Here is a 25729-nt window from a genome sequence, read left to right as displayed (position 1 = left end):
TTAGATTTACATCCCTTTAATATTGAACAACAAAGCTTCTCTTTGTACATAATCCAATCCAAATGTATTCTAATTAGCACTTCCAGCATGAACAGTCTTTATTTACAATCTGAGTTGGGATGGGAAAGCTAAAGAAGATGAATCTTCAGATTGTGTATGAAACACACTTCAAAATGTATTATTTACAAAGGTCTCAAAATTCAGAACTCTTCTGTATGTGAGAAACATTTAAAATTGTTCCGCTTCCAAATGATTTTTGAAATGATTACTGTTGTTACAGTTTAAACTCACGAAATCTTCAGCAATGCCTTCATTGTTTTTGAGTGACTTCAAAACTCATCCCAGTATTTCTATAGTAGCTGCTGCTTCCCTGTAATCTGGTTTGAAATCTGATGTAAGTATAAGCAAGAAAATTTAACATAAAATCCTAATTCTGTTGTCCTGGGCAGAGAAAGAGTCTAAGAGGTGGACATCATATATTCCCAAGGTTCATGTACAGAGACATTATACACATGAAATGTTCTTCACTCTTGCGTAAGGTGTGTGCAGAGTATTAATAAGCAAGAATATGTCAAACTTTTTATAGATTTCAGCTGGCATGGACCTTTGTTGATTGAAAATAAAATGTAAATAAGTCTATTGTTCCTTTAGCCATATTAGGAGTTAATCATCCATTCCTGGTGTTTCACCTTGTTGTATTCTGGAAGCTATTCTAATGGCTTCTTCCAAAGATTGCTGCTCTCCAAGCTGAAATAAACAAAATGTTGTACTGAAATAAATTTTCTGCTGCAAATTAAAAACATTTTTTTTTAAAAAAAATACTATACTGTGTGAGCTAGTTTTCTGTGGGGAAGTAGTGCATGCAGCTAAATTGAGCAGGTTTTAACCTCTGGTCATCAGCTCAGCAGGATTCAATGTAAATCTCTCCCTGAAAAACAGGGCAGGGGTTGCAATGAAACCCCAGGCTAAAACAGATCCCCCCTCCACTTTAGTGTGGTGCTTTGAAGTCCTGATTCTGGGACTTCAAAGTGCTAATTCATCTGACGTCACAATGATTTCATTGTGACATCAGGTGACTGACAGGCAGGCAGCCCCACCTACCAGTTAAATTTCGATGGGAAGGCCAATCCTGATAAGGATCTGGATGATGCAAAAAAGGTTCCCCGCCTCTGCCGTAGATTGTAAAGCATAGGGACAAAATAAATAAATCTGTATTAAAAATAACTATCTGAAGTTTATTCCATACTTACCTGCACTGCAATTTGTGTTCCATTGGATGTTGCCAGCAATGTAACAGGTCTTGAATCTGCAGTTACTAAATGATGCCCATGTTGCTGATGTCCAATTTCTGGTGAAGCACTATGGAATGCTGCTAAATCTTGAGCCACAATGGCAACCTTTGAAATAAAAATACAAAATTTGCTAAACATTGGAATATAAAAAATGATTAATCCTTTAAATGCTCTCTTGCAAAGTGCCTCTCATTCTTAATATTCTTTAAGAAGTAGATCGGGCTTATCTGAAGAATTGTTTAAAAACCCCTGTATCTGTGGCATGATTTAATCACACATGGACAAACTGAACAAGATCCAGTTAAGCCTTGGGCTTGCACCTCACCCCCCTACCTTAAGGGCTGGGAGGAGGACTTCTGCTGAGTTTTGTTTCACTAATACAATCCAGGCTTAGTGTTATGTTCAAACCAAGGATCCTGGTTTAAAATGAACTTTGGCTAGTTTAATGAAGTTGGCATATAATGAAGTTGGCATATTATTTGCTTGGGTTCATTCAATTTTGTCCATGTAATGCTAAGTAGCATTTCACTGAGTACTTAATACTTAGTAAAATTTTCATATATACAAATACATTCTTACATATATTTAGTAGCAAAATTACCTGCTGTCCTTCAGTGCCCTCTGCTGTGACCATTGCAACGGAATGTGTTCCCGCAGAAGAAATAACTGCATCGTGGGCAGGGACTGTGATTGTGGTGCCATCTTGTGTTACCATAGTGATAGTATTTCCAATGGCCTGCATGTCAGCCTGAGATATGTTAACCTTAAATAAAACATAATTGTTGAATTAAATGGAAATAATTATATTTGAGTTACAGACCTTAATCATACAGTATTGTGCATTTTTAGCAAGCAACATGTTAACCTGTCCAGGTAGCATTGAAGATAAACACCACCAAGTTTAAACAAGCTAAGTAGAAGTTAAAGCATTAAGAAAAAGGGGGGGGGGGAGAATTCAAGCTTCCATAGGAACTTTACTAAACGCTCTTACATCATATTGTTCAATGACCATACTACATTTTTTCTGTTACAATGGTCCCACGTTTATTTGTTTGCTCAATGTGTCAGGTGTTAATTTCAAAATTAAAATAAATCTTAACATCTTCTGCCATTCATAAATTGTCCAAAGAGGAAAAATGGAAACTGGATTCTCGGGGCATTTTCTGCTGCATCAAAAACAATAGTTTTCTCCCCTTTTCTTCAGTCCTACGTGTTTGACTGGAGCCAGTCCTAATGGTAGAAGTTAATAAGTAGGAACAAAATTTATTTCTGCAACTTGTAACTACTAGAGATACTCACTCTAGCTTTCTGCCAAACAATGTCAGTAATTAGTGCTTACGATATTACTACATCAGAATAAGTTGTATGCCTGACACTTTAAAATAGAACCAACATAATACCAATTGAGTTTTATATAGGGATTTTAATATTTGTAAGCATAATCAAATGGGATGACTAAATGGAAACATCTCCTCCACTTTTGAAAGCCATTTTGTAGGGATAGCATTAATATGCTAAAATACTCACATGCTGAGTTCCATCTTGGGAAATAAGGGCCACTTGCTGACCCAGTCCTGTTTGAGTCACTGTAGCAACCTGTGCAGAAACGACATCCTCTCCTTCTACACCTGTTACATAAGTTATCTGAGACCCTTTGAGAACATCTTCACCTTGACCTGTTTAATTAAAAAAAAGATGGGCTTAGTTCATATGCAATCTACAGTAAAAATGAAATGAAGAATTATGCCAGCTATCCTTTGTGATTTGAATTCATATCATGTTTGCATAGGTTATAACCTAAAGAAAGAAACACTGTGATTTAGCTTTAGTTAAATATTAATCTTTGCCTGCCAGCACTGGGATACAACTATCATCAATGGTCCATTCAAAGAATTATTCATTAACTAACACACTTTCCTTCCAAGGAAAAAAGAGAGACTCCATTGTGTAACAAGTGATGAAACAGTGTAGTATCTAAAGAAATGTTTAACCCCAGCTAAATATAAACTTTCATCCTAATCTCCTTTTTTGTATGTAGTAATTAGGAATCCCAGAGTTTACTTAAAAGGGCTTAAATTGTATTGTATCAGCAATAGGGCAAGGAGCCAGAGAAATGAAAGTCCCTTCCGCCAGTCCAATGAGCTTGAAGACAAACCTTACAGACAAAACCAGTTATGAAGCTAGACAGCAAGCAGGGGTGGTTCATAATGGAGAAAAAAGGGCAGCTTTAACTATGGTGGGAAGCAAGAGGTAGGCTCTACCCAAGATCTATATTGGGACCAACGTTATTTCATGTATTAATAAATTACCTGGAGTGAGGGTTGAGTAGTAAAATGGCTAAGCTTTTAGATTAATCAAGACCAAAATTATTCCAGGTGGTGAAAACCCAAGCAGATTTAAGAACTACAAAAACTCTCTCAAAACTGGATGAATTAACAACTAAGTGACAATTTATGTTGCTAGCAAAGTAACAAACATCAAGACAACAAAAATATTGATGGGGCTGAACTGGCAGTGACTTTTCCTAAAAGACATCTTGGGGTTTGTGGTGGACAGCTCCATGTAAGCGTCAGTTTAGTATATTGCAGTAATGGCTAGTGTACCGAGGCAGAGCAGAATAGCCACACACCCATTACTGGATTTGAAATATGGGGCATTCAAAATAGAAGACCTCACAGGTCAAAGAATCTGCATCACAAGGACAAAAAGAAACACAATATGATCTAAAACCAGTTTGGTGGAAGCAGGCACTGCTTTGGAAGTACTAAATTGTCTGCCACTTCACACCTCATCCACCCAACAAACAAACAAACAACAGACCCTTGCTGCTAAGTACAAGTAAAGTTTTTTAAACTTCCTTAGTTTCAGTGCTTTAGTTCCTCCTCTGGTTAAGATGTAAAGAAGTATTTGAAAGGTGTAACAGTTTAGGCTGCTAATATGAGATATAGTCACATACCTGGAGGTGGCTCAAAAAATGCTTCTTGCTCCTCCTCTATTGGCTCTGTGTCATTGTGTGCTGTCCGCTTGTGCATCGCAAGCGTGGAAATCTGCTTGTACGTTTTCCCACAGTGATTACAGTTATATGGTTTGGAATGTGTATGTACGACATGATGTTTATATAAACTGGAATACTCTGTAAAACGTTTATCACAGCCAGGGACTGTACATACATACGGCTTCTCCCCTAGACAGAAAGATGACAAAAGTAGTGAGGAAAACAGAATATGCTGTTTTAGAAAATCTTGCAACTATCCTAACAATGGCATAAAAATGTTCTATTTCATTATGATTATAAAGAGAATCTCTAATTCAACAGGGAAATTAGGAACCACAGCACAGCTCAGTTTGATTATTTTTTATACCAAATAAACTTTGGTGACTGTCTTTGTCTTTAGAATTTGTCTTTAGATTCAATATGGAATGTGAAAAAGGCATTGACAAGTAAAAGTTACTCTGCACTGCAACACTTTTAATTTTTGTATCACTGATACTTGTATTAAAAATGGCAGTGGTCCAAATGCTTTCGTATATGGGAACAGGAAGTAGTTCCTATACTTGCAATCTGCATGTTGGTATTCTGGCAAATCTTTCTCCCTCTACTAGAAATATTACATTCATATTTATTAGAGGGTGCAGCCAAAGATTTGGCAGGGTATTTCAAATCAATATTTGAACTTCTGCCTCTTACCATTTTCGTTTCAAGGATTGTCACTTCTCTCTATCACTTCTATTTTCAACCCCTTGCAGACTTCTCATTCTGCTATTTTCTCTAGAGCAGACAGCCTCGGTCCAGTATACCTGAAGGAGCGTCTTCACCCCTATCGTTCTGCCCGGACACTGAGGTCAAGCACCGAGGGCCTTCTGGCAGTTCCCTCGCTGCGAGAAGCCAAGTTACAGGGAACCATGCAGAGGGCCTTCTCGGTAGTGGCACCCACCCTGTGGAACGCCCTCCCACCAGATGTCAAAGAGAAAAACAACTACCAGACTTTTAGAAGACATCTGAAGGCAGCCCTGTTTAGGGAAGCTTTTAATGTTTGATGTATTACAGTATTTTAATATTTTTTTGGAAGCCGCCCAGAGTGGCTGGGAAAACCCAGCCAGATGGGCAGGGTATAAATAATAAAATTATCATCACCATCATCATTATCTTCTAACCTTGCTTTCCTACACTCCGGCTACTCTGTCTCTTCTTTCCTAACCTTCTGTTTGCCTTACCACACTACAGGATCAGAAAAGGACAGCCAATGGCAAACAGCACCCCTTAGATCACAGTAACTCAGCCAATGGCAGCTGGAAGCAGCTTTCTTACAGCCTCGCCCCTTCTATACAATCAGGCAGCTGGACTATTCATTATCAGAGATGCTTTCTCTGTTACAAAATATCCTTAGCACATGACAATGCATCTAATTGCCAAACATTGTTCTGTTTATTAGATCTGCAAGTCTGTTATATGGGATGTGTGCACAATTTAAAATGCTCTTGTTCCTTTAACTGAAAAGAACACACACACAAAATAACCTCTGTCTCTACTGCCACCCCCACTCACAATGTTTGAGAAATATAAACATTATTGAATGCCAAATATGTAAAAGAATGTACTTGAGCTATGGAATTAGAAGAACAATTGTGGGCTCATCATAACAAGAAATGGGACCAAACTACATGTTATGTTAATCATACAATTTTAAAAGTATGTTTGGTCTCCCTCCCTCTCTATTGACATGTGGGAAGGAGGGTTATTTTTCAGTAAACAGTAGGGTTGTGTGCCCAACTCTGGACAAATCCCAGATCCCAAACTAAATCAGGCCAATCAAGGGTTAGTCCCAAGTTGGTTTAGACAGCTATCAAAAGGGGTGGTGGTGGTTGGGTGACTGCATGTTTCACCAGGGTTTTAAACGTGGTTGGTGGTGAAAAGGAGACAAAGGCAGAGACTCTGGTCTGTCCTCCCTCTATCTCCTTATGCCAAACACATGTTTATACAGGGTTTTTGGTATTTTTAAAACTAATTAAACTCAGGGCTATACAAGCCCCTCTCCTGAATTTGGTTTGGGACCTGGTTCAGGGCTGCCCTATGTCTAATCCAAGATGCCAAACTATGTCATGACCTGGACTGGGGCGAGGCATAAACAGTACCTTTGGAGGAAACAGCAACTTTGAAGATTTTTGTTGGGAAACCAGTAGGGGGAGCAAAGGATGAAAGCCCCATTCCCAACTGTGTGGCTAAGTTTTCTCAAGAAACGAAGTGGCCAGTGCTAAAGACCAGTGGCGTAGCGTGGGGGGTGCAGGGGGGGCCGGCCGCACCGGGCGCAACATCTGGGGGTTAGGGTGCGCAAATCCACAGGTTAGGGGACGCAAATCCACGGGTTAGGGGGCGCAAATTACTTGCCTTGCCCCGGGTGCTGACAACCCACGCTACGCCACTGCTAAAGACACCTTTGAAACTGTGTGCTTAACATTACATGTGATTTCAACCTGTGTGAATTCTATTGTTTATAAAATTTCTCACCTGTCCTTCACTATAATGTTCCAGGATGCGTTACAATATAATCATACAATTAAAAACAATTTATACAATCAAAAATATTCCAAGCAAAAGCAGCACAGTATAGTTTGAACAAAACAGAATAGGTCCTACACAGAATAAATAGATACATTTTCAAAACTATAACTGGAAAGTCTTTGTCACATCTAAAATTATTATAAGTAAAATTCTATCTTTCAGATACCTGTATGTATTCTCACATGATTCTTGTAATTAGTTGCACTGGCAAATGCTCTTCCACATCCTGGCTCTGTACAATAATAGGGTCTTTCGCCTGTATGTGTCCTGATGTGAACCTTTCTTATGTTCGATGTTGTGAACGACCTACCGCATCCTTCAAAGGGGCACTTGAAAGGTCTTTCACCTAGGAAAACAAAAATAGAAATAGGCTAATCAGTACACTTACTTTAAAGCATCTTACGACTCCCTCACTTCAGTTATATGTAAAAAATTGGTACTAAGTTATATGTTAAAAAATTCATAGTAAGTTTGTTACTAAGCAGCACCTCCAATCTTATCTTCTTTTGTCTATTTTTATTATGAGCTATACGTTTTGGCGGAGATTTAGGTAAATATCTGTTTCTAGTGCCTGATTTGTAACTATATTTATACCAAAACATACTTTTTAAACTTGGGGAAGCTTAAGTATGCAGGATCAGAACCATAAACAGTTGAAGCAACAGGGGAGGAACTTCAGGGTGTGCTACTGTTTGCTTCTGCATCATTACTCTCATTCGACACGCAAAGGGTAGGAACCCACTAGAAGCTGCTGAGTGTATGTATTTGCAACAACCCATCAACATCATTATTCAGATTGTGTATGCATAATATATAATTCATAAAAACAATCAAAAGGTAATTTTTGTACTCAACAAAACATTTTAAAAAGGGCAGTTGGGATACCCTCAAGGCAAAACATTTTGTATATATTATGCAACACAGGGAGCTCTTTAACAAATGCTGGCATTTCTGCCTTTCAGTTTGCTAGTTATTTGGAAACTACATTCTTCAGATACAAACCACAATCCAGAGTGCTAATTCAGGGAGTTTATGGGACTGTGCACCCCCCGACAAATAATCGATTCCCGCCCCCCCTTCTGTCACACTCCACCACAATGTCTGAATATCCCCAAGGCTTCAAAAGTGATTTGTCACAGAGTATGAAGAGCTGCTGCTTGAGAAAGAAAAAGTCAAAAAGACTCATTTTGCTAGCTTTAGGGTTCTCTGGATTGTGGCTGGAATTTATGAAGTAAAGTTTTAGTTATTCACCTGTAAGTACACCATTAGACATGTTCAAATGTCTAGTATCAAATTCACCTATGAAGTAATTCTAAAAATAAAAATGCATCTGTTCCCTACTGTTTAACTTACACACAACTATCTTAAATATGGCTATACTATTAAAAACCCTTCAATGAATGTTATATTGCTGGCGTACCCTCATGCTGATGTGCTGTATTTTCTCATGTGCTTTTGCTAAGAACTGTCGAATCTCTGTATACTTTCATGCCACAGAGAGAAGCCTAAGAGGGATGGGTGAAAGCACAATTTTTATAATTCAATGTATTACTGAGATATTTATCTAATACCCCATCACTATTATACAACACTGGAAGCTAAAAAACCTTCAAGGGTAACTATTCAGAAAGGTAACTATTAGCTTTTTGGTGGGGGGGGGGGGAACACCCTCTGCACATCACTCCTTAGTATGTTTTGTCAGTTTTCTGCCAAACAGATGTATGAGATTTTAAGTGTACATGCTATAGTGTTATGTTGCCATAGCTTCTGTAATCCTTACTTAATGCTGTGTATCAAATTACAGGCAGAAAACAAGTGAAACAGACTTAGATCCGCCCAGCAACACCCTTTCCAGTTTTAAACATAAGGAATGGAATGTCTAGAAGAATGTCACACAACCGGTTTATAAATCCTGCCGTTGATATTTATCACTTTTTTCAGAAAGCAAGTAGCTGGGTTATGGTTACTTTAGAGTAGAGGTGGGGAACCTAGGATTCTCCAAATGTTGTTGGGCTCAAACTCCCACCATCAGTCCCAGTCAGCACGGCCAACCGTCAGGAATGATGGGAGTGGCATTACAACATCTGTAGAGGAGATGGGAGGGGGAGGTTGCCTGGGGACATGACGTCACCACAGGAAAAAATGCCCCTTTTTACACAAGGCTTGGGGGAAGAAGGGAGGGGCCAGAACTACATGCAGGGCTGGTTGAGAGAGGCTACAGTGGTACCTCGGGTTAAGAACTTAATTCGTTCCGGAGGTTTGTTCTTAACTCGAAACTGTTCTTAACCTGAGGTACCACTTTAGCTAATGGGGCCTCCCGCTGCCGGCGCACAATTTCTGTTCTCATCCTGAAGCAAAGTTCTTAACCTGAGGTGCTATTTCTGGGTTAGCGGAGTCTGTAACCTGAAGCGTCTGTAACCCGAGGTACCACTGTATATGCAAAGACTGGCTTCTGCTCTGGACTAAAGCTTGCAACAAGAGACACTCTTGGGATGTAATGTTCTGCACTCCCTCCATCAAAGCTCAGGTATAAATATGTGTAAATAAACTTAAAGATACTACAGTCTCTAGCATGCCTCATTCCAAAGGTACACAAACCCTGGTTAAGTGCAAGGACCTCTGCAATCTCATGCACTGCTCAGCAGAGATTGTATGAGTAACTTTGTTCTAGGGTCAGCAAAATAGAGTAAAGTTTTAGATTCAAGAATACATGCCATTTCACACATTACGTTTTTATAGTTACTTATGAGACAGAAAGTTCAGTTGCTGCAAAATGCAGCAGCTAGATTTTTAACCAAAACTATCTATACAGAGCACATTTTGCTAGTGTCAGAACAACTACAGAAATATCAGTATTTTTGCTCAATATTTTGTGTAAAGAGTAAAGGAGTTGCAATTTCAAAATATTGAAGGCTTCAAAATAGATTGTTAGACCAGTTAAGAGCTCAACAGAGAGCATGCTTACCATGATTGCAGAAGTCAAACTGTGATCAATCAGTTAGATTCCATAAAAACCCTCCATTTTCTATACATGAACTGTTATTATCAGAATAATAGACAATGGCTACAATAAATATGCCATGTACCTGTGTGTGTTCTGATGTGCTTCTGTAGGTCTCCTGAAGTCTTGAAGGACTTAGTACAGTTTTCTTCTGAACACCGATATGGCTTCTCTCCGGTGTGGGTTCGGACATGGCTTTTTAATCCATAACCTTGAAAAATACAGTATAAATAATGTTTTAAAATCTAAGACTATCTGGATGATCATAACCATCTTGTCTCAAATTTTAAACATCTTTAGTTCTACACAGACTTTATTTTCCATTGATCTCCATGTTTTATATCTATTTATTTCACACTAGCAAAATGGAAGACTGTCATAAGTCCTGCTCTTGAGACCTGAAACACTGGCAGCTTTTAAAAACAATGAACCAAACTGAAACACCTGAAGGCAAACTGCTTCAGAATATAAATTTTACTGTAGTATTAATTAGTGGTTAATCATCCCCTTAAAGTCGAATGGCTTTATATCTAGAAAACCTCAAAATCTCTTTTTATGTTGTTTTCCTCTATGAAAACCTGTATCATTGAAATACCTCCTCCTCCTTTTGAATGATAAACTATTTAAAAAGTTAAATGCTTAACCTAGTCTTCATGACACATATATTTGCCCAATCACAAAACCTATTTTATATCTAAAAGTCCCCAAAATAAGCAGTTATGTCTTCTTAACTAGACATGTGCAATTTCTGCTAGTATTCTCTTCATTCATGCAAAAAGTCATCAGTCAATCTATAAGAAACCTAGTCACAACTTCTCATTTAAAAAAATTAAAGGTGGGGGGCATGAAGGAATCCCACGACCCTACCTGTTGCAAATGCTTTTCCACAACCTGGATGGTCACATTGATATGGTCTGTCTCCCGTGTGTGACCTTTCATGTACCTGTTGAAAAAGGCCAATCATTTCAGGCTGTGGTATGTATTTTTCAATATAAGTTTTCACTGCTCCATAACTGGGGCCCTATGAGGCAGTCATCTCAAAGAGTCCTTATAGACATATAATCAGCCCACAAAAGCTTTTGCTCCAGCAGAGAAATCCTGTTGGTGGTGATGGTGGGCAAGTGACCGTTTGCCGGTTCCCTCCTTCCCCTTGCAATCCCCAGCGCCACCTCCCATAATGCTCCACACAGAGCCCCAACCCTACGCAACAGTGTGGGAGGTGACACTAGAGGCTGCAGAGGGAAGGAGGAATCACCAAAAGTCAGAGGGACTTTCCCCTGAGTAGAAGTCTGCTCAGGAGACATGAGCAAAGTGTATATTCAATCTTATTTGTACAGAGAGGTGGGAGGCCACAGCAGAAATCTAGTTGGTTATGCCTGACAACAGGAATTAGCTATGCCAGACCTATGTCCCCTGTGCAAGTTGGTTGCTATCTGAAAACCACAGAAGTACTGTGTATGTAAGAATGCTTGGAAGGCACTTGGTTTTTAAAAATAGGGACAATCATAACAATGTTGTGGTCAAAATATTTAGAAGGAAAGATAGCTCCCTCTGCCCCCAAATCAAGAAAACATCTTCCTCTACAGAACTAGCAAAAAAGCTCTATGCCTTAAATATATATTGTGAGGCACCAGGTTTAAAATATTCACATTATTTTGTTTGCAAGTTACCAGCTGAAGGAGCAAACAAAATCAGAAGCTCTATCACGACACACAACTCCTTTAAAACTATCAGCAATTCAACATTATTCCATTTGGACCACAGCCCCATTACCCAGAGAAGCTAGAGACATAAAGCGTCTCAGTCAGAAACACAGATACAAATACACAATTATTGTGCTTTATAGAATCATCTGTCAAATAAGGTCACCAATGAAGAAAACAATGAAAACTGCGCCACTTAACATGGCAGTGGTATAAGTGGTATTAAGGACACAAATCCAGATTGCAACCTGGCCAATTGATATACAATTGCATGACTTTATGGCCAGCATTATATTGCCAAAAACAATTGGGAAGCTTTGATACTATTTCAGTGAATACCTTAAGATGATGAGCAGTGGTGTACAGTTTTCCACATCCATCATAGTCACACCGAAAAGCCTTGTCTCCACTTGACTGTGATTTACTTGTCACTCTTGTGCTATGGCTTTGCAAGACAATCTAAGATGAAAGAAATGACATCACGAACATTTCAGACATATATTGAAACATCAAACTTTCTATGAAATGTGGATATCTGGCTTTCTCATGTGATTTAATTGCTAAATTCTAAAATAATTAGCTTTGTATAGGGGTGCACTGCTATGAGCTCCCTGAAATGTTGAAAAAAATCCCAGGAATTATATTAAAAGATATGTAACATGGCATATTGTTGGGTTGAAATAACGACAGACAGGTAGCGAGTGTCATCTGGGAGGCATCTCCCGAGCAAGTCTCGGGGAGTCCCTTTTATTGAATATTACAGCATTGCCACATATGTGCTTATTGCTGATTGGTTAACACAAGTACAGAGCAAAGATTACATTAATCACCAGTGGATTAAAGGCTGGGAAAGGGTGCACAGAATTACACAGGCATGAAGACCTCCTAATTAAACTTTTGCTAGTGATTGATATAGCATTCATCCGTAGATGTGGTCAACTACGCATTAAGAACAAGTCAGGTACGAACTCAATGTGAACTGAACTGGTGAGTGAATGTCTTAGTACTGTTTGTGCAGTATTGTGTGCAGGAGCGAAACTTAAGAGCAAGACTTTCCCAAACATGTCACAGTCGTGTATAGGATTATTGCATCCAGCATCCCAGCAGCATATCACCAGCTCTTCAGGGAAATTTGCTTATAACCATACTATAAATCCTTTGTCAATTTAACTCATGTACCTACATTCTTCTCTCAAGAAATTTGAGATAGTGTGAGGGCTAAGATTAACATAAGAACATAACATCAGATGAGCCTACTGGATGAGGCCAATTGCCCATCTAGTCCAGCTTCCTGTTGTCACAATGGCCACACAAGATGCCTGTAGGAAACTCTGAAGCAGGCCCAGAGCACAAGAGCCCTCTTCCCTCCTGTGCTCTCCAGCAACTGGCATTTAGAAGCATTACACAACTGTATTGACAACTGTATCCAAGGCTTCTCTGTTGCACCACCCTGGAGTTGACACAGCCACGCCCCCACCCAAAAGACCCCATTTCAGCCCTGATCAGGGTCTGGCAGGGTCTGTTGTATACAGCAGATCATCCCCTGGCAGGGTAAGAATTGCTCTGAAGAGAGATTGTCTGATTTGTATTTCTTCTGTTGTGAAATGGTACCAAGTGCCTATGGGCAGAAGAGTGGGGTATAAATAAAAACCTTGCATATTCTTGCATTCTATATTTAGATTTGTTTTTAACTGTCAAGAGAATGTGTGTTTGCTTGACTACAAAAATATCGGTACCTTTCTTTCATAGAAACAGAATTATTTCCAAAGAGAGAAAGAGCACATCCAGGTGTGCATCTAATAATGGAAGTACAGGGTACTGCTGTTATAAGCAAGGTACAGTAATTACTGTAATTACTCATAACTTATAATACTTCAAACACTTTCACCTACTTTAATTAATTAACACTCATTTAGTTTCCTCACTACTTAGTTTTGACATAACTTTGGCAATGAAACTTCTCTCTCCAAATAAATACCTCTTCAGAACATTCCTATGCTGGTTTATTTGGAAGTAAATTCCACAAACAGGGTAATGGTAACCCCCGAGCCACAGTGCTAGAGAGGGTTAGGATGAGGCAGAATTGTCTCTCTGAAAGGCTCCATTGGTGGTGGTGCTCAGCCATTGTGGAGATCCCCATTGTGCCTGCTGAAAGCCCAGCAGAATAGCCACCCTGCCCCACCTGTGCTGGCCAGCTCAAGCTGTACTAAACCCAGCATTGCAGATTAAGTTGATAATATATCAAAAGGCACAAGTGACAAATTAGAACTGTGGGGCCAAATCTACCCCTATAATTTTTGTGTTAGACAAAGCTTTTGGAATGTGATACCAAAGCAAGTTATTTTTAATGTTAAACTGGAGTCATTTTGAAATTTAATCATATTTTTATTTCGTTAGCACTTCAGTGGACCCCAATAGCAGATTCATAGTGTCAAAAAAAATGATGTTGAAGGTTAGAGGTGCAGGAAGCCCATCTTATTTTGCATATGCCCAACTTATTCATAAACCAGCTGGATGGAGACACCTTTTTATGAGCAGCCCTCCTGCACACAGAAGGGGCCTCAATCCAGTTAGCAGCTTCCCCACACATTGCAGATTAACCCATTCACTGTGGTCCCCCTATGCTGGAGAGGCTTTTCAAAAAGAAGAGGGAACAGGAAAACGTAACCTGATGCCAATTCCCTTCCACCAATGCTTCTCAATATCCAAATGACTAAAACCCCTCTAGTTAGGTGGATTTTATTCTCTGCAAGATAGTTCAGGAGGCAGATGACTCTGGGAGGAATATACTTGACAGCATAGCCAATCTAAAATGCATTTCTTAGATACAGAAACAGAAACATTCAAAATGAAATCAGGCAGCTTATGGAGAATAATAATAATATTTATACCCCACCCATCAATTCAGTTCAATTATATCATGATACATACCTGCATTTTTTTATCTTGTTCATTGTCTCCTATCATCCCAGTACTACTAACATTGTCACTTCCTTCAATAGACACCTAAAATAAAGAAAAAGCAGAAATATATTTTGAAATAAAGCTATGGGATGCCGGGCACCATTTTGAATCAAAATGGTGAACCGAAACATCACTTGGGCCTCCTCTCAAGATATTGTACTATTAAATTTCACAAAGCAAATACCATACAAAATTAGGTGTCCTTCAAATTTACCTTGGCTGCATACTGTTCCAAAGCAGAGATGGTATCTGGATCAATAGTAGCATCTCCCGTATGAAGGCCTGCCACTGTGCCATCAGCCTGAATGGCTAAGATGGTATCCGATTGTGGAACCTGCACTGTATGGTGAATATAAGCAGTGGTACCATCTTCTAGCTGTACAGCTTGCAGGGCACTCTGGTCATAACTGTCTGAGAAATTATTTAAAGACAAGAGACAATTGTAATTAAATTGTGTATAAACTGTTGAGATGTCATCAGCCCAGTCCTGTGGAACACCCTGCCACCAGTGATTCAATGGGCACCTTGTACGCCAACTTTTAAATACCTGCTGAAACCTTTTCTGTTCCACCAGGCCTATGCAGGCCATTAAGAGTATATTCCTCATAATTATCTACTGATGCTTGTTTTTAATTCTTTTGCTTTTAACTTGCTTTTAATTTTTTATGATTTTACTGCATGGTTTTATATTGTAAACTGCTGTGATATATTTCTATGATACAGCAGTATATATTTAGACCAACCAACCAATCAACCAACAAAGAACACATAGACCACATTTTTGTGTGTATTGCTTTCAAAGGATGGACATGGTTAATCAAGTAATACTGTTTTGAAACCTCCCTTCACTTGTATGGAACAAAAGGTTTGAATATTGAAGCAGCTGACAATTTACTATATAATGTTTAAGACAATGACAAAAAATGATTCAGTTATTTGTTTATTGTTAGTTGGCAACAATGTGGAGTTGGAAATTAAACATAATAGAAATGACTATTCCAAATGCATTTTACCTTTTGAAGTGTGATGAATGAAAGCTGTAGTTCCATCCTCAAGCTGAACTGCCTGTCCATCTTCTAACCGAAGACTATCTCCTGTATCAGGAAAATAAAATTTCACTTCAATTACTTAATGCATTTATGATTTGCAAGACCAATTTTAACATTTTATCACCATTAGAAAATAAATTTGCTTAAAAGAGTAAACTTCAAAAAATAACAATATTTTAATTTTAAAGTTACAATTAAATCATTTATTATATTGCACTGTCATTAAGTCAACAGCTTTAAACTTGTATTCACTGTAATATACTTACTACTTTTAGACATGGGAACATGTTGAACGTAGGCAGCTGAGCCATCTTCTAGCTGAATCACCTGACCATCCATTAATTTGCCATCTGGAATATATGCACATTAAAAACTCAAGTGACTATAACCTCAATCAAGAAAGAGTGAACCACATGCAGAAGCAATTTTCTTTTTCTTTTATTTACATTTTATAATAAACAAATTTATATAAAGCAATCAACACATTCCAAAGGTCACAGCTAAAGTAGCATCTTATACAATTCAAGCAGGACAAACCTGCCCCTTAAAATACCATGGTACATTTTTACACATCTGCATCATTTCAAGGTCTTGCTTGCAGCAAACCCCTCTCATTATCCTTAGCATCCCACAGTATGTGCTAGTATTCCAGTATTTCTTGCACTATAAAAGATCCTTGTATGGCTCACCTGCACCATAAAAAAGCTTTTCCTGAACACACCAGATAATAATGACTGCTGCCTTGTTTCAGGGAATGAAACATGTTCCAAGTTTTGGAGCAGCGTGATAAGGCCCATTTACTATCTTGAGTACAGGATCAGTATCCTACAATGCAACACTGTATGCATCCACTCAGAAGTATATTCCATGAAGTTCAAAGAAACTGACTTCCATGTAGGTGTGTACAGAAGTGTAGCCCAAGTCATTCTAAAGGTATGTACGTTAAGCACTTGTTTTCTACTTATTTAAAATGATTAAACAGTGAGTCCAGAGGTATTTGCTTATGGAGACTTTTCTCTCTCATGCCTGTTTAGACACGGAGCAGGCATTAAGAGTCGTCTGCGACCATGAGCACAGACACAAGGGTGTTGTGTCTTCAGTGTTAACAACTAATGTATTAAATGTATTATGTATTAAAAAATGAGTAGAATCCAGCTGTGCCCCTCTGATCACCGGAAGGACTTTTGACTAGTGGACACCTTGTGTTTTTATATTGTAAACTGCCCTGTGATCTTCAGATGAAGAGCAGTACATGTATAGAAATTTAATAAACAATAACAAAACTGAAAAAAGAAGGGAGGCAATTCCCCTTTCTCCTGTAGTTCCCCTGAATATCCATTCAAGTGGGATGGGGTACCTCCAGAACAGCTTGAAATATGGCACGGGGGACTGCAGGAGGAAGGGTGAATTGACAAAAACTCTGCTGGATTAAAAAGCCCTTCCCATGAGAACAAGTGAGCTAGTTGGATTTCACCTTTAGACAAAAAAAGTGTGATCTTCTGTTCAAGCCTGTATTGATAATTACATAGAAACACAATTCAACTTTGTAAGGTGATCTTGGTATGAAATGGCAAACATCTATGATATTATTTGGTTTTTGATTAAACAGCCAGTTGGTTGTAGCAATTTTAAACTCAAATATATACCTTTAGAGTTATGTTGAATGTAGGCTGTGGAACCATCTGAGAGCGTAACTGCTTGTAAGCTTACTCCTTCCATGTTGTCCAAGTTGTCTCCATCTAACAACAACAAAATTCTCAGCATTACTTGAGGTTCATAACACATATTTTCCACAACGTAATGATTGTTTAATGTATAAACTATAGAAAATAAATTTTAGGGTCAAGGAAAAATGGTTCAGGCATTTGCTATAGGTTCCAATTATCTTATGTGATGCATTTCAAAACCCAAAATGTCATAGTATGCTTCATAAATTCATCAAGATAGCCATTTTCTTGTCCTGAATGCCACACTGATTGGCACTGGGATATTAATCCAATTACTCACCTTGCACAGCTACAGCCTCTGTTAAACAGAGTGTTACATGCTGAGCCTCCATCCCTCCTCCTGAAAATTCTGTCATTCCCTGAGAGTCTCGATTTATCTGGGCTAATAACATTGTCTACCTAAAGGGAAAAGAAAGAGAAATTTTAAAATATTAACAATGGATTCAAGACACTCAGAATTTTTTTTAATAGTATTCCTCACACCAAGTAATATTTCTGATGAATTTTTCATTGGAAAACATACCATTTTGCCAGTTTTTATAATTACGGTGCATACTGTTAGGGAGAGCATGCAGAAACTTCAAACCACAATCCTTGCTATATTGTAAGGATGTTGTGACCATTCTCACAAAAGTATAGTCCTGGTTGTTGTTTTTAAGCTCTAGTACTCAAAGAATGTTTTGAAGGTTCAGAGTGTAATGAGTAAATTAACAGAAGTGTTTTTAAAAATATTTTGATAATTGTGTGCAGAAGTGCCAGTATAACTCAGTCTAAGACTCAGTGCTGCCTTCTATTATGGTAACAATCAATGGCAATGGACACTTTGGGAGCTTCAAGGAGCACCTCAGCTGCTCCAAAGCTGCCGCCATTTCAGGGTGTCCAGCACTACCACCTTGGCACCTACCGCCATTGCTGCTGCACCTCTTTCTCTCTCAAACACACACACAAACACCTCCCCTTACCATCCCTGCTTTTCTGAGCCACTCAAGTGCTCCCTCTACTTGGAAAACTGCTGCAGGTGCAACTAGAGGTATGGAACCTTTTTACACCAGTGGGCACATTTCAAATTTTGAATGTCACATATAAGCCAGTCACAAAACAGCTGCGAGTATGACATGTGTAGTGTAAAACATTAGAGAGAGTACGCTCCTTGCTGCTCCCCTCCCCCTTCTTACCAGGGACGTCAACTATGTTCTACCCGTTCTGATTATTTTTTACCCCCACAGAATGAGGCCGTTGTTTAAAAACAGCATTCTCCAGTATCAGGAAAGATATGAAAGGTGGACACACCACACTTTCTCTAACACATGCACACACAGCATTCATGTGCACTCACCATAAACATGCAACCAGGCACAAATGCCTCTGCCTCTCTCACACACTTGCACCCCACACCTACATCTACCCCTCTCTCACATACAGAAACCACACATATTTCTATCAAACCCCATGCCTGCCACATTTAACAAATATGGCTATTCTCATTGTTCCTTCTTCTGCCATCTTTTTTTAACCCTTCAAGGGGCAAAGAAAACGCATACACACCAGGTCCACATGGCTAGCAAGCAACATAGCTGAGCAAAGCCCTGTTGATCTCCCCCCCCCCCCCCCGAAGAAAAGTCACACCATGCAGCGAAGGAGCCACATGCACCATCTCCACATGGCCGGTAGGTCACAAAGCTAAGCAATGAGAGACACCCCCATTGGCCTGTGCTTGTGCAAAGGAAGTCTCACGCAACCACAGACGACTACAAATATAGAGAGAGAGAGAAAGGGGGGGCCTTTTATTTATTTATGCTACCCATCTTCAATTACTTTTGTTTGAATGAGTGCGCAAAGGAAGTGCATTTTTCCTTGCCCAATCTCTGCAGAGATAGAACATGCTGCTCCTGGCTCTCTGATGTGTATGTGGTGCAGTATATTGCCAGCTTTAACCTTAGAAACCTGAAATAATATAATGTAGTATTACTAGTGTACCAGGAAGTCTTTAATGCCGCCATATAGTGTCCTTGCTAGAGTGATCAGATCACAAAATAATTAACCTTATTTGAAATCTAATATAATAATGATGCACATAACAGAGTGCCAATGTGAATATTTGTATATGACATTGAAGTATGGTTCAGATTTCTTAAAGAATATAAGAAAGCCAGATATCTCTAATATGTCCTTGGTGACTTAACAGAACAAATATTAGTAAACATTGCTATTCCCCTTTGGAACAGACAATTATCTCACTTTTGAAACTGATATCCAGGCACTGTACCTTAATAAAGAAAATCCTATCATTTTGAAGGCTTGGGACAGAATCCACAGAAGCAGGAGTGGAGTTCTGCTAGAACAGCATGCCCTTATCTTTTTTCTCCTCGCCTATGCATGCCTCCAAAATCTTCTCCAGAGCCCTTGAACCTTCTTGGCAGATTTGAAGGCACAGAGGGCTGAAGGAGAGAGGAGCGTGAAGACCAGCTTGCATGAGCAGAACAGATCTGTGTTCTCCTTGCACAGAAACATATTTTATTCTTAACATGGTTAAGAATTACATGTTTGCTTTTTAACACAAGAGCATTTTCCTAAGTTAATAACCTAAGCGTAGTGACTTGCTTTAGGTCACCTTGTAACTTCATGACAGATTTCTGTAATCATTTCCCTCATTCCACAAAAGCCAAACTAGAGAATAGTGGTAGTTGAATCCAATGATGCAGAAATTGGTGTCTATTTGTGTAAGATTTTGAGAGCCAGAAAGGGTGTGGGTGATGGGCACTGAACCCAGGATGCTGCTTACCTGTCTGCACGCTGAACGTACATTACTGGGGCTCTGCTGAAGAGAAGCTGTGGGCAAGGAAAGGGTTCTGCGCTCATTATTATTATGCCTTTTGCCTATAAAATCAGAAACCTACCAACTTCCCCATTCTACACGATTGGGGTGCTTCCATTTTTCAACACATGTAACTGCTACCATCACATCCAGTTTGACTTTTGAGCTCAGGAACATATCACTTTTATCAGGACAATGGAAAAGTTTGTGTATATTAGAGAACTGCTTCAATTCAGATGCTGACTTAGTGATAGTTGACAGAGCATCCCTCTATTCAACAAGACTAATACAAGCAATCTGTCATATCAGTCTCATTTTAATAAATATTATTAGGAAAACGAAGAATAAATGAAAGTTCGGTTTTAGAAACAATTTCAGTCTAAAGGCAAGACTATTTAATGAATATATGTGCGAACCACCCTGAGATCTACAGATGAAGGGTGGTATACAAATATAATAAAGAAGTAAATAAGCAAGGGGTCATATGAACAGATTGCCTTGTATGTTTTGTATATATCCGTGACTGTTGGAAGTGATATGTCTTCAAAACAGAGTTTGTTTGTTTTTCCTGGAGATGCTAATTGTGAATAGCTAGGGAGAAAACAAACTCTGGTATCAAAGAAAAACTGTGTGGTATGAACAAACTTCTTGACGTATTCCCATAACAAAGTAGTAAAAACAATTTAATCTTTACTTTGTGGTGCCTTATCATCAGTTTTCACATTCAGGGTTTGTACCCTTCTGAAGAACTGGTATCATGAAAGTTGTGCTTTACAGAGTTATAGAGAAGTTGCTCAACAGTTAAGAGTGCCACTTAAGCTTCACCATGATTCAAGAATGCACTTAACCTACTTATTTTAATTATAGTAAACAATTTAATTTTCCATTCTAGTGTATAAATATAAGTGAAATATTTCTCTGATATTCTTATTATGGAATTAATCTATGTGAAATATTTAGACTTCTCAAAGCATAATTTAGGCTTAGAAAACTCATGTGGCACATAAGAGTATATGGTTGTATGTTGCCCACCCTTGGCTTACACCCAGCTGCGATGATACGTTTTGAGGATATCAGCATGCCTCTCCTCTGCCAACTATTAGAAAATGCACTAGCATTTTTTAAATGGACTGGAAATATTGGTGTAAAATATGCCATATCATTCTTTCTAAAAAATCTGAATTTGTATTATGATCGTATTTGAACAATTTAAATCTGAAGCCATAGGGAGGAAAACTCACCCATGAAAGCAAGTCTTCGTAAGGCTGTGCCCAAAACATTCTATAGTTTGGAGATACGTGAAGACTGGAGTCTCAGCTCATCCACTCTCTCCTCCTGTCTGCCATCTAGGGCAAGGCAGCACCTTGCTATTTTCTCTTTGCAAACAGAGCTTGAATTTGATGTTCTTTTAATTTGGTGCCTTTTTATGTAACCATGCAGGCCAACAGAAAAAGGTGCCTAATGGAAACAGCACCACATTTTGGCTGCAAGTGAAGAATTGAGCATACTAGATTGCTCTCGATTCTTCCTTTGCAGCCATGGCTTGAAATTCCCCCACCTGACACCATATGATATCAGCACAAGAAAGGTAGATGTAGTTCACCCGAAGTGTTATCACAAGCAAAATCTGGCAGCATGGCAGGTCTAATCAGGCCTATGGGCTGGAGGTTCCCCACCACTGGTTTAGTACAATGTGGATGATGCCACATTAAGCCTTGAGCTCATGTGTTCCCATGTAGACAGGACAAGTCAAATTAAGTTTTGCTTTTAAAAATTATCAGCTGAGTATTCAGCTGAGTATTGAGTATTCAGTGGTCCTAATTTCTAAATAAGCAGACTACAAACCATTGGTTATGGAGTTGGGTTAACTAGCCATTGATAATAATCGATGTTAAACCAGGACCCCTGGTTTGTATGTAGCACTAAACCAAGATTCTTTGAAAGTAAAACTAAATTCAGTGAGAGTAGAGGGTTTGTGTATCTGGGCTCATGAAGGCTTGTCAATGTACTGCTAAACAATGGTTTTGCCTCAAGTGCAAACTGGGTCACTCTAACAGATATGGGAACTTTCTTCTAAGTTCTTATGCTGGTTCTTGATCCTTTGTAATTAGCATCCTTTAGTTCTTATGCTGCCTCTTGAACTTCTCTTGTCCTTCTTATGTTTTATTATCTTGCCAGCATTGTGAACTTCAAATTGTATCCTGCTTTGGGAATCAATCTGATTGAAAATAAATCAAAGTATGCATGCTTAAAAATGCAGCATTCTGTTCAGGAGCATTTTAAGCTAAAAGGTCTTGTAAAATACATCATAAAAGTTTCTGTGAAGTTTTCCCCAAACACAGCATATATGCAGAAGATTAGTAATGTTTATTTTATATAGCTATGCTATTGCTAAATAGCATGTATGTTATTAAGTTTCAAATACTATTACATTGTCCTTTAAGTCTCTCAAGTGACATTTGTTAGTTACACCTATGCCACAACATACCTCCATGAACTTAAAATTTCTATTGAAATCATGAAAGCGAGTCTCTAAACCCCATTCACTTGAGACCTGCTTCCTAGCAAACATGTGCATGACTAGTTTGCACATTTTTCTTGGATGCTGGCCAAACAATGTGCATTGTGGAAGAAAATCCCGCCTACCCTCAACATTTAGTCTTGTTGTAACTGAATTTTAACCACAGAACCAAATGAGGATTTCAAAAACCAGGGCCTATGGTAGACAGCCACCACTTTAGAGGAGGCATTTCTTTCCATAGCAGGGAATGCCTCTTCCCAGAGGGTCCCTATCGTAATCCACGCATGCATAGCATAAAACAAATAAGCTACTCTGCTTTCTTTGGAACCTGCCACCCTTAAATCTGCATTTATTTGCTTGTTAGCCAACCCAAACTTGCGTGTGTTATTTAACCGGTCGCTAACCGATTGAAAAGCGATCGATTAAGGCTGCCATCCTAAACATGCTTCCTCGGGAATGAGTCTAGCGGGTTCCAACCACCCCCGTGTTTGCACTGCGCGTGTGAATCGCCCCTCGCAGCACGAAGGGCTTTATAGGAACCGCAGCCCCATCTGCTCGATGATGGAGAAGGCACGGAGGGGGCCGCACGAGGCGCCTCCCGCGCAGCTACGCAGATACTGTGGGAAGACGAGCCCCGTCCAGTGACGCAGCCGCCAAAAGGAGGCGCCCCCCCCCGCAGCCCACGCCCCGCGAAAGTGGCCTGAGCCCCCCCGTGGCCCGAGTTTATTGTTTCATGTGAGAACTCTCTCTCTCCTCGGGGACAAAAGCATCGCGGGAGAAAAGAGCGGGAAGCACCGAGGCCTAGAAGGCGGGAATATGGAGGAAGAGGGAGGCGGGGGAGAAAGCGCGGGCGGCGGCGGCGACGCCTCGGCGTTTATTATTATTGTGAGCCGCGATACGAACGCGGGCTGCCCCCTTTCCCCTCACTTTCCCCTGCATACAACGCCGCCGCAGGGGGACTAAGGCAGGCCGAACCCAAGAGTGAAGCGTCCCAGCCGGAGATGGCGGCGGTTAGAATAAGGCACACTGGGTAAAAACACATTTATATACGAACCTCGCCGAGAAATTTTCCAACAATTCCTCCGTCCGACCACCATGCACCAGGACAGGAAACGGCCGTCTCAGCGCCCGCCCGCCTACTCCAGCGCCGCCCAGAGCCGTGCGGGCGGGCCCCGCCACCAGCACTTGTATAAGGCTCCATTGGACAGGCTGCGGCAGAAAATACCGCCCACGGCCACGATTGGGCCACCGACCTACAGGTTTCATTGTCTATTGGCTGTTGCCGGATAAGCCCGCCTCCGCGCCACATTGACTCTCCTCTATGCTGGGTTTGGGGCCTCTGGAGGCGCCATTTTGTATCACGTCGCACGAGGCGCTAGTGTGTCTGCGAGGGAAAGAAGGACGGGCGCCATTTTCCCCTTTTGTTAGCAAAGCGGGAGGATGCGCTCGCAGAGAGGATATCGGCTGGCCTTCGAAAATGTCCCGTCCCCCCCTCCCCCGGCGGTAGTGGTTTTCAAGGGAAACCCCCCCCCCCCGGTTAGGCAGATTCTAACATGGGGAAGGCGAGTGAGGAAGAGACTGGGGTGTTACGGCTTTTAGAGCGGCCAACGCCGTCATTCGCCCTCGGGACTCGGTGGTGATGGCAGTCGTGGGGGGTAGGCTAGTCTGAGCTTTTCACGCTGAGAAAGGCTGTATTATGGCCACCGGGGGTGGGAATTGAACGGTCCTAAGGAAGTCCTTTAATCACCCCTCCCCCCCGTAAATCGACATCATGCATATTGATGTTATATTTCGCTGGAGCCATTTCGCATATAGGTAAAACCTCTTTTAGCAGCATGGACGACTTCCCACGTTACAGACAACATAGCAGGGGCCTGCTTTGCAAGATGCATCGGAATCCTGTAATATAAGGCAACTTGGCTGCCCCCGCGCCAAATCCATCTCCTATCCTGGCCAAGCGTCACTTTAGAAGGGAAGAGGTATCTCTTTAAGCGGCTGTCGCACCTTCACAGTTCACAGAGGGGGCAATTTTCCACCATTGCAGTTCTGTCTTGCACAAGCAGACATTCCAGGAAAGATTTATAACTCACATCTTCTTACAAAACGCTCAAGCTAGCATCTTATGTTTCCCTCTCCTGGTTTTACCTCAGAATAATCCTGTGGTGTAGGTTAGGCTGGTGAAAAAATAGTGATTGGACCAAAATCACTCACCAAAATTTATTCCCCAATTCCAGATTGTAAAACTGTTTCAATTGTGACTACAGCCAATACTACCAAGATTAAACATTCTATAAAATTAGAAAGAAAACTGCCATAGCTGCTTTATACCTTGCTTCAGGAGCCATTGCGTGCTATTTTGTACACAAAGCATGCATTTGTGAAGGGCCACTTTCATTAATGAAGAAAGGACATCAGGGCAGAGACATTTGGTAAAACAAGTGTCAGAACAACCAAAGAGTATCCATATATTTGTGAAGTGGGATCATGGTGCTACTTACATACAAAAAAATAAATAAATCCTTATGCATCCTTTCTATCTGGGTGGAAATAACTAGACTGCAAAGAGCCTTGTGGCAGTTCAAAGATGTTCAGGTTAATTGTTGACAAGGGAATTAATAAATTATGGTATTGTTCCTGAGTCAGTGGGCTGTGATCTTAAAATGGTCATAGCAGCTCTATAGTTTCTACTACCACATATTGAGAGCATCTTCATGCACTGCTGCTGTAGCATGCGTATTCCCATACAACATGATGTTTGGCAGTTGAAACCAAGAGGATGGGGTTTGTCACATAGGTCTTTTAATACGAAAAAGCTCCAAAATGTTTGCACCCACACTTTGGAACTCTCTGCTTATTGAAATCAGGCAGGTACCTTCAACTGTGATTTCTCAGTGCATTTTTGATTAGACAAGCCTAGCCAGCAATACAGGATGTTGAGGTGTTTTGTTTTTAGCTTATTGCTTCTCTTTTATTTCTAAATGTTTTACTGGTACTTTTATTGTTTTTGTAAACCACTGAGATTTTTCACAAGCAGTATAAAATTTTATGAAATAAAGGCGTAAAAAACTTTTGGCATTACTATAGTGTATTGAGTTAT

At 40.0% G+C, this 25729-nt stretch overlaps 1 protein-coding gene across 10 annotated transcripts; it reads right to left on the bottom strand.

Moving 5' to 3' along the window:
- On the bottom strand, positions 1 to 25651 carry ZNF143 (zinc finger protein 143). 10 transcript variants are annotated; one of them, XM_083598634.1, is made up of 17 exons: positions 23687 to 25651; positions 19112 to 19240; positions 17577 to 17695; positions 17216 to 17308; positions 15836 to 15919; positions 15534 to 15620; positions 14735 to 14931; positions 14488 to 14562; positions 11896 to 12015; positions 10721 to 10796; positions 9939 to 10064; positions 7019 to 7198; positions 4249 to 4476; positions 2820 to 2968; positions 1894 to 2055; positions 1251 to 1397; positions 1 to 747 (listed from the first exon to the last, which is right to left on the bottom strand). In XM_083598634.1, exons 3-17 carry the CDS (start codon positions 17686 to 17688, stop codon positions 664 to 666), a joined length of 1920 nt encoding a protein of 639 aa, XP_083454760.1. In that variant the 5' UTR covers positions 17689 to 17695; positions 19112 to 19240; positions 23687 to 25651; the 3' UTR covers positions 1 to 663. The 10 variants fall into 10 exon arrangements, with proteins under 10 accessions (XP_083454760.1, XP_083454765.1, XP_083454764.1 ...); XM_083598639.1 differs by lacking the exon at positions 19112 to 19240 and adding an exon at positions 20079 to 20125 and having other exon boundaries at positions 15534 to 15614; positions 23687 to 25650; XM_083598638.1 differs by lacking the exon at positions 23687 to 25651 and adding an exon at positions 21353 to 23644 and having other exon boundaries at positions 15534 to 15614.
- Positions 25652 to 25729: the final 78 nt, after the last annotated feature.

This window comes from Podarcis filfolensis (assembly GCF_964270895.1).
Source record: "Podarcis filfolensis genome assembly, chromosome: 1".
Taxonomy (NCBI): domain Eukaryota; kingdom Metazoa; phylum Chordata; class Lepidosauria; order Squamata; family Lacertidae; genus Podarcis; species Podarcis filfolensis.
The sequence above is the reverse complement of the archived record's forward strand: the minus strand, read 5'-3'. Positions and strand labels throughout refer to the sequence as shown.

Excerpts from the sequence above, each read along its gene's own strand:
- ZNF143 (XM_083598634.1), bottom strand. The coding sequence starts at position 17,688 with ATGTTATTAGCCCAGATAAATCGAGACTCTCAGGGAATGACAGAATTT. Across the intron at positions 14,563-14,734 it reads TGGAACAGTATGCAGCCAAG|GTGTCTATTGAAGGAAGTGA; the intron begins GTAAATTTGAAG and ends TCTTTATTTTAG. Across the intron at positions 12,016-14,487 it reads AACAAGATAAAAAAATGCAG|ATTGTCTTGCAAAGCCATAG; the intron begins GTATGTATCATG and ends CTTTCATCTTAG.